The sequence below is a fragment of the Centruroides vittatus genome, unplaced genomic scaffold (assembly GCF_030686945.1).
Source record: "Centruroides vittatus isolate TY-2023 unplaced genomic scaffold, ASM3068694v2 contig_394, whole genome shotgun sequence".
NCBI lineage: Eukaryota > Metazoa > Arthropoda > Arachnida > Scorpiones > Buthidae > Centruroides > Centruroides vittatus.
In genome coordinates this window covers 154,411-169,324 of record NW_027122210.1, presented here as the reverse complement: position 1 = coordinate 169,324, position 14,914 = coordinate 154,411, and the positions used below count along the sequence as shown (strand labels likewise).

Sequence of the window (14,914 nt, the reverse complement as noted above, 5' to 3'; positions counted from 1 at the left end):
ACATACCAATAAAGGGAAAGAGTTTATGAATTCTGTTATTAAGGATTTATGTAAAAAACATCAAATAAATCATTATTATACTCATTCCGAAACGAAAGCGTCGGTCGTAGAACGATTTAATAAAACTTTAAAAAATAAAATTTATCGTCTTATTACCTATCGAAATTCTAATAAATATATCGATAAATTAAACGATTTGGTGAACGCATATAATTATAGTAAACATCGAACTATAGGAATGCCTCCAGCCGAGGTGAAACCTAAACACCATTTACAAATTTTTAATCGACTTTATGGTAAAACGAAAACGAAAATAAAATATAAATATAAAATTAATGATAAAGTTAGAATTTCTAAGAAACGTAAAACGTTTTCTAGAGGATATTTGGCAGGATGGAGTAAAGTGGTTTTCTATATAAAAAACCGATTTCTGACGACCCCCGTCACTTATGTGTTAAAAGATTACAACAACCAGACGATTACGGGTCGATTTTATAACGAAGAACTGCAGAAAGTCAAAAATGGATAGGTTTTATGTTACGCTTATCAGTACGGCGAGTATGGACTATTTTCCAAAAAATACTCAATCGTCCTTCACATCGAAAATTAATCTGCCGATAAATTTAAGCGGGTCGTGGGAAGCGGCATTGTCTCAGATAATAATACTTCGTTCGTGGTTTAATATAACTAGCGAAAATAATACTTACAACATAATTTCTAAAGAGACAAAGTTGATTAAAGTAAAAACTGATGATTTGACTACACTAATTCCGTTATATCCTATAGAAGAGAACAAATCAAGTAATATATTCGAGACTATTACGAATAATTTAAAATTAGGAAAGGATAGTCTTATTAAATTTTTTTATAACAAAAAAGACAGCTTTGTGACGATTCAGATCGCTCAAGATTGCGAATTACACATAAATCAAGATGCTCCTACATTTCTTTCAGCTCTAAATCCAAAATATTTAAAACAATATATTGTAAGAGGAAAAAATGAAAAGATTCAATATAATTCATCTTTTACCGATTTTAAAGAAGAATTTATTACATTAATCGAAAAAAATAGATATATAGATAAAGTAAAAATCGAAAATGTCGAAAATACGACGCATATACCGATTGGATTATACGGACAAAGAGAATTTCTTAAATCATTTCAGACAATCAGTTTTAAATCGCTTCCCGATAGAAAGTTATTATTGAAAGTTCCACAAGAAACTACCGTAAAATTTAATAGTCAATTAAAAGATATATTAGGATTCGATCGATTAGAATATTCCAAAGGAAAATTTACGGGAACTTATCCCTTAGAATTAAACGCCGGAATAACAGAAATATTTGTATACAGTCAAACCTGTTTTTATGCGCTCTTTTTATGTGCGATTTTTATTTGTGCGATTTTTTTAATGCGAATTTTTAATTTGTGCGGTATAGTTGGCGACTAGTCTCGTGCGATTCGTCATGTCTTACGTTGACTTATTATAGCTAAATAAACTTATTATAGCATAAATGCACTTATTATAGTAATATTATTGCATGAATATGCGAAAAATGAAATAATTTACTTTTTAAGTCAACAAAACACCACCTGGACAAAAATATGTAAAACAGACGATAGACGAGACGATGCAGTCAAGTGCTGACATCTGTTGTCAATAAATTCTATTTCGTACGGTTTTGAGTTATTTTCTATGTGAGACTTTTTTTATGCAGTCCCTGTTGACCGCATAAAAAAAATTTTTTTAATTGTGTCGCGAAAACTATTATTTACAGCCATTCGTGAAGTTTCGTGAGATTTTTTTTATTTTGCGTTTTTTTTAATGCGGTCCCTATCCCCCGCATAAAAACAGGTTTGACTGTATTCTAATTTAATAGAATCGCATCACGTAGGCGATATTTCGGCTCCACTATTCCGAGTAATTCCAGTTATGGGAGAAAAAGATAAACAAATCGTTAAAATTTATAATACTCCATTATTTTTCCCTCTTCGATCGAATTATATCGAGACTATAACCGTAGATATATGCACATCAACGGGTGAAAACGTCATATTTACTTCGGGAAAAACGCTTTTGGTATTGTGTTTTCGTTGAAAAAGTATATAAAACCGGATTCATTAAAGAATCGGTTATTTGATAAAATGAAGCTTAAACCGGAGGACTGTATTAGTTATTATCGTTCGCAGAAGGGAGGATATCCCGATTCTATATTTCCTCACACCCCTTATGTTACTCCTCAATGGAGAAGAGGACCGTACTTTAAAAGTTGCCGATTCAACGAAGATATGGATTTTTCGGATCAATTTTTCGCGAAGCATTACCAATATTAAAACACGCGAGTCGATATATTGGAAAAAAAGCGTTAAATATAGCGAAAGATATCGGGTCGGATATACTCACGGGAAAATCGTTAAAAGACTCGGCTCTATCGAGAATTAATCAAGCAGGTCGAGAAATAAAAGATGACGTCATTCAAAAAAATTCAAAGTGGAGTCGGGTAAAAAACGAAAACGTCTAAGAAAAAGCGTAAAACAAAAGAATACTAAGAAGAGGAAAGTAGTAGATATTTTCTCCTAAAAAAATGGATCCTTTCTCCTGTCCGTGTTTAAAATCAGAACTAGATTTTTTTAAAACTATTCCGACCCAGTTGGCGATTTTAAATACTACCGAGGCTATTCTACATCCCATCGCTTCGATAACTGATCAGAAATCTCCTATAGAATTTCTAATCCCCGGCTCCAGAGAAAACTTAATAGATTTGAGCAGTATTTCGATTAATGCGCAAGTTACTGTTACTAAACAAAATGGAACTTCTACTCTTGATGCCGATTTAGTAACACCCGTGAATAATTTTTTGCATTCGATGTTCTCTCAATGTACTACGATATTTAATGATAAAACTATATCTACGCACGTTAATTACCCATATAGAGCGATAATAGAAAATCTATTATTTTCCTCCGAAGAAGCGCAAAAAACCTATTTAAGCAGCTCTTTCTTCTACAAAGACACCGCCGGATTTTTAAACGAAACCAATCCGATTAAAGACGCCAAGAATGAAGAATTAGTCACCAGGTTTAAGAAAAGCAGCAAAAGCCAAGTATTAGATTTATACGGACGACTTCATTTCGATTTTATTAATCAACCTAAATTATTGATAAACGGCGTAGACGTTCGAATAAAATTGGAACGTTCGAAAGACGCTTTCGCTCTAATGGCGACGGCCGATAATTATCAGATTCGATTAAAGAATATTACGTTAAAAGTAAATAGAATAGAAGTAAGTCCTAGCATCTTAATTGGAATGGAAAAAACATTAGAAAATTCTGTAATTAAAATGCCTTATCGACGAGTTAATATTAAAGTATTTACATTAAGTAAAGGGATTTTAAGTTCAAATATATCGAATGCGATAATCGGTCAAATCCCGAAAAGAATTATAATCGGATTGGTGCGAAATAACGCTTTTAATGGACAGATCGATTTAAATCCTTTCAATTTTGAAAATTTCGACTTAAACTATATTTCTGTTATAAAAGATTCGATTTTAATCTGCCCAACCCGTTCTGTCCAGACTTTGACGCCAAATCTTACGCTCGAAGTTACGCAACATTATTCGAAGAAATAGGGGGAATTCCCTACGGAAAATTCGCTAATATATCGTATTCTGACTACGCTCAAGGATACATGTTCCACGTATTCGACCTAACTCCCGACCGCGCAGCATCCGAAAACCATACCTCTGTGTTGACGTATGGAAATGTTAGTTTCGATTTAAAGTTCAAAAGACCTTTGCCAGAAACAGTTAACGTCATATGCTTCTTAGAATATCGTAATACAATAGAAATCGATCGATCACGAAACATTTATGTCGACTACTAAACAACTAATGGATACGATTACGCTCTGGAAACTGGCGTTAGGTGATTCCGAAATTAGCAAGACATTCGGTGGCGTTTATCCCTCGGATTTATTACCTCAAACAATCGGAAAGAAGAGAAGCTTTATCGTTAATACGGAGAACAGCAAAAATCCCGGACGACACTGGATAGCTCTTTTTTTCCGAAATTCGACTTGTTATTATTTTGACTCATACGGACTACCGCCAAAAATCCCGAAAATTATAAAGTTCATAAGACAGAATTCCAAGGAGTTGCGCTGGAATCGAAGAACGCTCCAAGGTCCGTATAGCCCTACGTGCAGATACTTTTGCCTATTTTTTCTCTACAAAATATCGAGAAACCAAGACTTAAAAATTCTTCAGCCTAATACTAAATATTTTAATGATAACTATGTAATTGCTTTTGTACGCAATAATTTTCGTTTTGGTAAAATACCACCAAATATATTTATTAAATGTAACCAATGTAGCGTTAGTTTACTCAAATAAAATTTTTTTAAAACTTAAAAAAATGTGTTTTTTAATTGAAACTATAAAACATTAGTCGCTTTGTGTGGGAATCGGGTCACCTCGAATTCTTGACTTTGAATTAGGAGGCCTATCTTTGACCTAGAATGTAAAAAGATAGAGAGGGACAGATAAGACGCGACTTTGATGCCGTAGGCTAAGACAGGGACTAGCGAAAGTGAACGCATATATTAATAAACCTAGAGTATAAATACTTTCGCTTTTACCCCATTTTTTAACCCTCTCCAAGATGAGATCTCCGTCAAATGTGTCAACATTAGAAACAAAGTATTATACGAAATATTTATTAAACTTCGAAGATCGTCTATATACTGGCAATCATGTCGTAAACGAAAAATGGGATACAACCCAAATTTTAAAAAATTTTGAGGATGAAGAAAGAAGAATTTGTTTCTTCCACAAAGGAGTGTGGAGAATTTTAGACAAAAATGGTAATTATCTTTTTTATATTTTAGTAAAATTTTTTTACTTGTATTTTTTTAAAAAGTATTTGCTAATTTTTCAGAAACAGTAATTCCCATTCACAACATTTATCACGTACGCCCACGAATATCTATACCAATAAACATCCAATCAAAATTAACAATTCAAGTTTTTAAAAAAGAATCTATTTATTTTGCTGGAAAAACATATTCAAAAATTTCGGATTTAAACGCATCGTTTCAAAAAGAAGTAATCATATTCCAAGAATGCTTTAAAAAAATAATTATTATAATGGGAGAGAGAAAAATAATTTTATTTGAAGAATAGATGGTAAGTTTTTTTCAAAAACTTTATATAAATTTTAAATAATAGATGTAAGAATATTCCGCAAGATTTTTCGAAGCAAAAGAAAAGACCGGTGTCTAGGAATAAGCTCATTCTTTAGTTTTTTAATATTTGAAATAAATTTAAGCTAATGCTTCCTAAAGCTAGTTGTTAAACTTTTTTTTATAGCTTTAATTTACTTTTTATAATTTTAATCTTAAACTTCTTACTTTTGCGGTTCTTATAGACACTGTTGATAGCGATACATCGCTTAATCCTATCGATTGTCTCTTATATTTGAAACAATTGTAAGTCAAAAAGCAACAGTTGCATCTAGACACAATGACTAAGCATCTTTCTTTGTTTGACTATCTTCTTTGTTTTGAAAAAGAACAACTAACGCCCTCTGCTTTTTTTTCTTGCGGATTTTCTTTACAATCTACTTTTAATTTCTAATTTAAACTATTTATAATAAAAATTTCTTTTAAAATAAATATACAACATAATATTTATTGTTTTTTTAGATACATTTGATGGAGATCCCCTCATCTACTCATCTATATTTGTTATCAATATAAGCATTTTCTTTATTATAACTTTTTTTTATATTTATTTGTTTTTTTTTAATTATTATAATGCCATTTAGTTTGGTATTTTCGAATAAAAAAAACAAGAGAGAAAATTGTGTGTTGTTTATTTAATTGTAGTCGCGACACATATTTGTCGACAGATGGCGCCAATTTAACAAAAAAACTTATAAAAATAAAAATATATGAATATAAAAATAAAATAAAAAATATATAAAAAGATTAATTTTCTTATATAAAAATGAAAAAAATATATGAATATAAAAAAATAAAAATATATATAAAAATATAAAAATAAATAAAAGAAAGAAAAAATATATATATATATTGTAAAAGAATCGATAAAAACCAAATAGCAAATGGCGTGATCCGAATAGCAACGGACGGTTCGCGCTGTTTGTTATTTTTTTAATCGCCTTTGAAATTTCGAAGAAAAATGAAGTTTAATATTTTGCCAACAGACGGCATTGCCTTAACGAAAAAAAATATCTTAAATATTAAAGTTATATAAATAATAATATTAATTCTCTTAAATAAAAAAAATTGATTCTCTTAAGAGAGATCTATATATAAACAAAAAAAAATCTCTTAAAAAAATATATAACAAAAATATCGGCGAATTATTCTACAATTGCTTGTTCGTCGTATTGTAAAAACGCTCGCTCACATTTCGCGGTGAAGTATATCCGAAGGGGCAACAAAAATGGGCGTGGTTTTAATGTCTACGAGAGCTTTTGGAATGCAAATATCGTAGAAACGCTCAAACGATTCAACAGTTTTTGCCATTTTTAGCCCCTGGTCGAGGTCTTTCCCTCGGAATGTTGAGCGTTACTTCGATAAAAGTTATAAAGTCTTAAAAGTTTAACAAATTATCCCAGTCTCTCTCCCTTATACTACTTATATGAAATAGCAAAATTTTAGCACTTAACAAATAAAAATTCACTATTGGAGCAACACTTAAAAACGATTAACCACGTGATGTTTTTCGAGATTCGCCACATATCTAACACGTAAATAAATGTCGTGTTTCTTGTATAATGCAACACTTTAGCAATCTGCCAAGATTTTCCTTTCAGATTGCTCAAGTCTTAAGTTTCTTATTCCATCAATTTAATCTAAACATATTTTTATTGGAAACAAATTCTCAAATTATTCATAACACATTGCTATTATAATTCTGTAATAGTAAGTTAATGATGTAAAACACAGATTTAATTTAATTAACAGCTTTATTGTTAACAGCAATCAGCTCGTTGCTCCTAAAAAGTCTTTGGCTGTGAGCAATTCTTCGTCATTCCTTGCTGTACTTTACTTTCTCCATCCATTCTGCAATGTCTAATTTGCTCCTGTTAATGAGCATGTATACAATATTCTCAAGCAAGCAGAATATAAAAAATATGTGTAAACATCTGGAATACTTTAATTCCCAAAAGCAAATTCAAGAAAATTTGATTTTGTTAATATATGCCCATTTACAATAATTACGTATATGAGAAAATTACCAGTACTGTACATTTATGAATGGAATCATCTATGTGCAGCCAAAATTTATGGATGCTCTTCTTTTTTGACATGCTTTTGTACACGACGCAGTTATCGAGATTATTGTAGGAATAAGAAACAATGCGTGAAATATTGATTGCAGTACAATTAAAAAAACGATTCTAACGAAAGTGTTGTATACAAATGTATTATAATAGGTGATGATTAATAATACCAATCCAGTTGAAATTGTCCCTTGAATTAACGGGAAACCTACGTGGCATAAACTAACCTTCAACTTTTCTTCAGTTGTTGCTTGTGGTGAAGTAATAAAAGAATAGCATATATGAGTAGGATAATTGACACAAAACCCGATGCAGAGAGTCAAGCTAATCAGAGACACGATGTCCAGATTGATTGCCCATAAAGACATGAATCCGATCGTCTGCACGGTGATGGAGATGACACAGATTGCAACAATAAGAGCGCAATGCAAATTGGGAATTAAAGAAACAAAAATGCCGAAAATTAACAAGGAAGTTATCCAGAACAGTTGAAATGTTAACTGTCTGATAACAATTCCTTGCTCGGCCATAGGTGTTATTACTGTATGGATAACAACGGAAAATGGCGCTTCTTCGGCTATTTTCGATAGATCGTTTACTATTTTGAATTCGGTTACTCTGTCCGAAACATTTTTCGCTGTGAATAAGAAACGACTGGCCACAATATCAGTGTAATTGTAATTAAACACGATGTCATTTTTAAATTGCTTGGCTCCTATGAATTTCAAGAAGACGTTTCGAAGAGCATCCATAAAATCCTGCTTTTGAGACAGATCGTAACCTCTCAAGGAGTATTTCGATATGGGATGATTTTGAAATTCCTTAAAATATTTTAACCAAGAAAATTCGTATTCTTGTCCGGCTATATTTTTTAACGTATGAAATTTTTGCATGAATTTATCAACTGATCGTTGAACTCCTGGATTAGAATAATCTAAAGTTTCGTTAATTACCACGTGCACCGTAAAAGGGTATTCGGTAAAATATTTATAGAAAACGTGAAATCCCTGTGTAATTTCTGAGCTTTCTGAATTAAATTTGTAAACATTCAACCCTTCCTTTATGGACATAACACCCCATATGCCTGTTGACAATAATATAAGATACGATAAGATAGTAAGAATTTGTGAAACAGGGTTAAAAATAAAAGCTGAAAATGTATCTCTGAAGAACTTCATAAAGCAGTCTTCATTTTCTTCTTTGTAATAGTCACTTTGTCCAATAGTTTCTGTAAAATTAAATGATTTTCTATAAATGAATTAATTTTAGTTGTGTTATATTTGATAATAATAAAGAATTCTTATGGTACAAAATATCATTAAAACTATGATGAGAAAAACAGATAATTTTACAAAAATTTTACGAAATTTTACGAAATTTTATAATACGAATTTATTCAACAGACTAATGGGTGGAAGCGAATGTATGTTGTAGCAGATTAACTGACGATTTTACTACAGATGAAATTTAAGATGGAACTACAGATAAAACTTTCTTTGCAATCAGAAACAAATGTAGTAAAATCTTTTTAATTATCTTTGAAAAAGACAAGCAATATACATCCATATACCTTTATGAACAATAACCAATAACGTTTCTGTTTCGATATTGTCTACATGGAGCTTGTTTGATAACAGGTATTATTATTTTGGTATAGTTTCTGATTCGCAAAAAGTATGTCTTTTCGACTCGGACTTACTCTCTTTGCTAATCAGAAACTACAGTAGTATATAAGTCTTATTTATAAACAAGGTAGAAGTAGGCAATATCGAGACAAAAAAGTATAACATAATGACACAATTCGATATTAAAAAGCTCTAATGTTGAATCCTTGAGTATCACATTAGCTACGAATTTTCGTTATAATCACATCCGAAATATTAAGATTTAAGAGAATATACTTTTAAATATTCTAAGCACTATATATCTTTTTACAATATAAATGTTGTAATGAAATTTAAATTTCGAATTTAAAATATAATGTAAATGAACGCGTGTACTCATTGTTCGCTGTAACAGAAGCCTCTATAAAAGTTGATGATTACAAGATCTCACGATCTACCGCAGGATGAAAACAAATTTCTGGCAAAATACTCGAAATATGGATTCGAAGTGAGTACAAATGGTAATAATGAAACCGAATTTTCCTTCAGTTCTACTCAAATTAGACGTGGTATTGACTTAGTTTTAACCCTCTGGGTGCCTGGTGGGGTCTGAGAGGTTTGACTCATTTTCAAAAGTTCATAAATATATTAATGTTTGCGTTAGCGACTTAAGGTTATTAGTAGCTTTAGTTCTCTTCATGCGCTTGCGACTACCACAAAATTTTTAGTTTATCGCGCGATATCTTGCGAATAAGGCGTGTTCGAATAAGTGCCAGGCCTCATAGACTCCACCAGGCGCTCCGCGTTGCAAAATTGTATGTAATATTTTTTTGTGTAAAATTCGTAGTTTTTGTGTTTTCTTGATTTATAACACGTTTACGTTGTCAGTAGACAAACGTTTAAGCAGCTACTGAGCGTCTGTAAAAAATGGTCCAGATTTATTTGCATCGAACATGCGAAATTACTATAAGAAAAATGCCTGAATTCTCAATTTCAAATTTTGATTGAAGAAGATTAATTTTTAAGCTTTAACAGATAATTATATTATTTGCCATTAAAACGAAGCCAAAATAATTAAATTATAATTAGATTACATCAAGATTTCTAGAAAAACAAAGTTAATGTTTTTGTTACAACAAAAAAAGTTAATGTTTTTGTTACAACAAAAAAAGTTGAATAAATATTTCACGTAAATCAATGATTGTTTTATTCTAAATATGTCTTAATAAACCTATTATATTTATATATTAAGATAATATTGAAATTATCTTTACAAGCCATATAATATAGTGTTTTATTTTCGGGTCTTTGAGATTCCAGCAGACGCTTGGCGGAAATTTCTTTACCAGGCACCGCGAAGGTTAATTGCAAGCATTTAATAATAAAGAATGTATATATAGTTTTATATCATTTTTTGGTAGGTAGTTTGATTGTTATTTGGGATTACCTTGCTCAATCTTTTCACATTCTAAGACCTAAAATGACACCGAATTAATTTAGATAGTCCATCGGTTGTTTGTTTGGATGCAAGAAACATCCGTCCGGTTGCTTTTATTCTAGGCACAAACAAATATATAAGCATTTTAATATTAAATACGTGACATTAGAATAGCCTTTGCCTCTTATCTCACTTTTGTTATACTGATAAGTGATAGATGTACAGACTATATTGGATGCAAAAATTTTTCGCTTTCTGAGACTGCTATGCTTTCGATATTTTTTAAATTACACCATTAAAACGGAATATTCATTGTGAAAAGTATAAAAAATGCAGAAACGAGTTGCTTAACTTTTTCGGCAACGTTTAAAAATAAAATTAATAACGTACTGTGTTATTATTTTTGTTATTAAAACTTTTCATATCATTAATTATTATAAGGTAAAAAAACTGAATTTTTAATATAAGAAATAGTTTTATCAAAAATTGTAAATTCTTATAACGACTAACATCGTCTTTAAGTACGATTTACTCCAGACATGATGTACGAATTCTTTTATTTCCTACCCTCACGACCTTTAATGAACGAAATTTACTACCACGAATGCCCCAAATACTTAAGTTTAAAATATCGTTTACCAAGACATTCTAATAACTACATATACAGAAAACACCCGAACAATTTTGCATGTCTCGAAGTTTCACGGTTCCCTGAGTCCAAAATTATAAACGTTTTGGAAGGCCGTTCATCGATTTATTGCCATACTATTCCTCTGTTATATATAACATAACCGGAAAGTAATTAACTTGTATATGTATTATAAAAATCAACTGTTTTGTGTTTGTTGTCACATTTACTGAAAAAATATAACTTTCAATATAAAAATAACTTCTAGTTTTTACATTTCAACATTTAAAAAAATAAGTAAATAAAGTTAGAATTAAACACTCAATACATAATATTAACTACTTTTATAATATCCAATCTAAAACGAAGACAGCATTAGTTAAAATGTATTTAACGGCGTCTCTATGTTTCAAGTGAAATGTCCTGTTATTGAAAAGAAAAGTGTGTAGCACAATAGAGTTTATACTTTAAACCATTATTATAAATTCTAAAATAATTACTGATATAAGTTAAATAACTTTAAAATTTTTACCAAATGTTGGTTTAAATGTCAAAGGATGAAGACCCTTCTCTACTCTGTATCCACTTAATGCCAAACATCCGCCGAAGAAAAACAACTGAATGAAATAACTGAAGAAGATGCACGTTGCGGCATACAAAGAGAATATTCTTATACCCGGGAATGGTGACATCATGGCAATGCAATAGGAGAAGAAATTCGTTAGAGACGTTATAGTGATAGACACGGCAGCGTTGCGATATGTTTGTTCCATTCGCTTTTCTACACTGTCACCGCGATCTGTCACCTTCCAACAAGCCAATACGACAAATGAGTCGTCCACTTCAGTAGCTTTAATATATGAAATCAATAAAAATTAGTAAAGCAAAATGTATCAGTATTTGCAAGTATTTTATGGTTTAGCTTACCAAGAATCATAAAAGGAAGACTGACGTTCCACCGAAGATTTTCTACTCCACAGGCGGATAATAATCCAAAAGCGGTGGCCACCGCCAGACCGGAAGATACGACGCTAGCTACGCCTAACCAGGGTTTGGACTTTACCCAATTGTTAGTCATGTTTGTCTTCATAGAGAAAATGGCGACTACGACCACAGCCACGCTTATCAAGGACACTAATTCTAGTGAGATGCGTCTTAGTTCAAAAATGGATGACTCGATCGGTTCAGGAAATGTTTTAATATGCTCGAAGCTATAATCCTTCAACTTCTTGTATAGTGCCTTCGTCCATTCTTCATTCCACTGTTTCTTGTTTGTATCCGATTCGTCTAGTACATAAAATAAACGAACGGCTTTTGCTTGTTTTATGTATCCTTTGTCGTCTGTCGTCACTCCTCCCAAATTCACACCAGAAATTTTGTACGCATATGTTACAGGATCTATATTGACAGGATACTTCATCCTTAATATTTCATGAATAGCATTTTCGGAGTTGTTTAGCAGATCAATAAGAGTATTTTCTAAACATTTGCCATTTACAATCTGACACACGTCCGAGTAACTAATATTCTTTCCATCTACATGAGTTATAATATTTTTTACTACGTTATCTGCAATTTGTATTTCGTTTAAGAATTCTTCGTGTAAAATGTTGCTTTCTCTGTCATTTACTATGTAAATTACTGGAAAAAGCGGGCGTTTAGTAAGTCGTAAAAAGTCGAAACTACCCAAATTTGTAGGGAATGTCTTATCTATAAACTGTTTGGCATCAAAAAATTTACCGCTGTCTGCAGTTAAGAGAAAATCGGTGTCGTCATTGGTTTGAATTCTGATCAGTCCGATTGAGAATAAACCGGAGACAATGACAGGAACAATGACAAAATAAACGGGATATCGACTAATTATTACACCAAGTCGACCAATTATATTGGTTACGATGTTTGTCAAACACAAACATCTTGTTTTGTTTGAAGTGTCGTGTCTTCTTACCTAAATAATTTAAATAGAAAACACTTTAGCATAGGTATTTGAAATGTTTTATAGAGTCGATTGATTTTTACCTGTTTATTCATTGTCGTGTTGAAGTTGAAAATATTCTGAATTGTCCTGACAATATTCAGTGTAAAATGCTTCAGATGGAAACCCCTATCAGATTGAATGAAGTACTTTTCATGAGTACCTTCATGAACATAATATCACGTGATTTTGGAATTCTTCACTGGTTGACTCTCTTGAAATTGTACAATTTAAGCAATTTTCCGTTAAGTAGTTGCTGTTATTTTTCTCGCAAGAAGTTCTATCGTCGAAGCATTAAAATTGAACAATATTACTGTTTCAAATACTACTACAGAAAACTGTGTTAACGAAAACCTTCTCAAATATACAGCTTTTGGAGCAATCATGCATACATAATAACCTGTAAAGGAAGGCTGTTTTTATTTTTATTGTCCTCTTTTCAGTGTTTTTACTTTATTTAAAGTGTTTAATAAAAAACACAATGAAACAAAACAATAGAATGCTTTAATTATTTAAAAAGTAGATATTGTTTGTTCAATATGTTGTTTACTTTTGATTTCTAGATTAATTCTCTTTCATTCATGAGAACAAACTGTTTTATTTACGAGTGGACCATTTGTTTGTGAATCACATTTGTAAATATTAAAGTAAACTTTTTTCTTGATATAGTTTCTAATATTGTTGTTTAAAGTAATGTTTAAATTATTTTTTATTTTTTGTTGGAAAACTTTAATGTTGTGAGATGGCGCTTTCGTTTCGCGCGTCTTTTGGTTGTTCCTGAGAGCGTGGACGCCATCTTGGCTGTGGAACGGATTCGAGAGGAGTCCGGGCAGTATTATCGCAGTGTTTTGGATTGTTGTGAGTAATAAAGTTGTTTTAATAGTGCAATTATTGTGTGTGCTTGTATACAGTCCATTTTCGTCGTAAACAATTGTATTGTTTTTAATTTAAATTTAACAAAAAAGTTCCAAAACTTTAATTAATTTCCCGTTCGAAGCGCATGTATTTTATCGATGAGGGAAGTTAATTCAGTAGCAGGCATTTGAAGGAAAAAAATGACGTCAAGAAATTTATCTTTTGTGCATTGTTTTCACGATTTAAGTATTAATAATAATGGCCATTATCAGTCTTTGGAAAATTATAACAACAAAAGTAATCTTGAAAATTTACTACTTTGCTTAAAGAAATTTTTAAAAAATAAAATGATACAACTTCCTGTGTGTGCACTCGGCCAACCCGGTGACGGGTATGATTATAAAAAATATTTTAGTACAGGCAACACCTAAAACTAAAACTTTACTGTCAGATACATTTGCGTGCATTCACATTTGAAATTTGTGTTTTTGTTTTTATAAAATAACTTCTATCTTTTGAATCAAACTACAACGTATTCGATTGTAAGATGTATACAAAAGAAGAAGTATTTCTTATATGCATACTGTATATAAATATATTTAAGTATGTGTTTGCGTAAAAATATAGACGACAGATTAAATTACATCCGCATTCATATGATTATCAGCTATAAAGTAATAATTTCTCATCGATAATGAAAATTTTTTCGACAAAATATCGTAACAGATGGCGGCACACACACCGTTTTAAATGTTGCCGGAAAAGTTAATCAACTTGTTACTTAATTTTTGTTATTAAGTATAATATATTTATTTGGACTTAATCATCAATAACGTTTGCATTTTTTTTCGTATTTTACTAGTAAAATTAGAATAAATTATTATTTATTTGAAACAGCAGAAAACCATTCATTTTCCAACATAATATCATTAACAGTAAAAATATTAATTTTTTATAATTTCTCTCCTCTGCGAGCAAAAGAGAAAGAAAGCCCATTGTGGGTTTTTCCTTTTCTCCCGGCTTCCCCATTGTTTCCTTGGGAAAGCCACGGAGACACTGGAAAGCCGGTTGTGAGAAAAGAGGTCCGACATGTTATCCA

General features: G+C 31.1%; 2 protein-coding genes across 2 annotated transcripts; one reads left to right on the top strand and one right to left on the bottom strand.

Moving 5' to 3' along the window:
* The first annotated feature begins 2,586 nt into the window (after positions 1-2,586).
* On the top strand, positions 2,587-3,633 carry LOC136976135 (uncharacterized protein F54H12.2-like). Its single transcript, XM_067271347.1, has one exon. It carries the CDS (start codon positions 2,587-2,589, stop codon positions 3,631-3,633), a length of 1,047 nt encoding a protein of 348 aa, XP_067127448.1.
* An 813-nt stretch (positions 3,634-4,446) lies between these two features.
* LOC136976134 (patched domain-containing protein 3-like) lies at positions 4,447-13,016 on the bottom strand. The gene is made up of 5 exons (XM_067271346.1): positions 13,005-13,016; positions 11,913-12,933; positions 11,518-11,835; positions 7,543-8,543; positions 4,447-4,515 (listed from the first exon to the last, which is right to left on the bottom strand). The coding sequence occupies exons 1-5, from the start codon at positions 13,014-13,016 to the stop codon at positions 4,447-4,449; spliced, it is 2,421 nt and encodes an 806-aa protein (XP_067127447.1).
* Between the last annotated feature and the right edge of the window lie 1,898 nt (positions 13,017-14,914).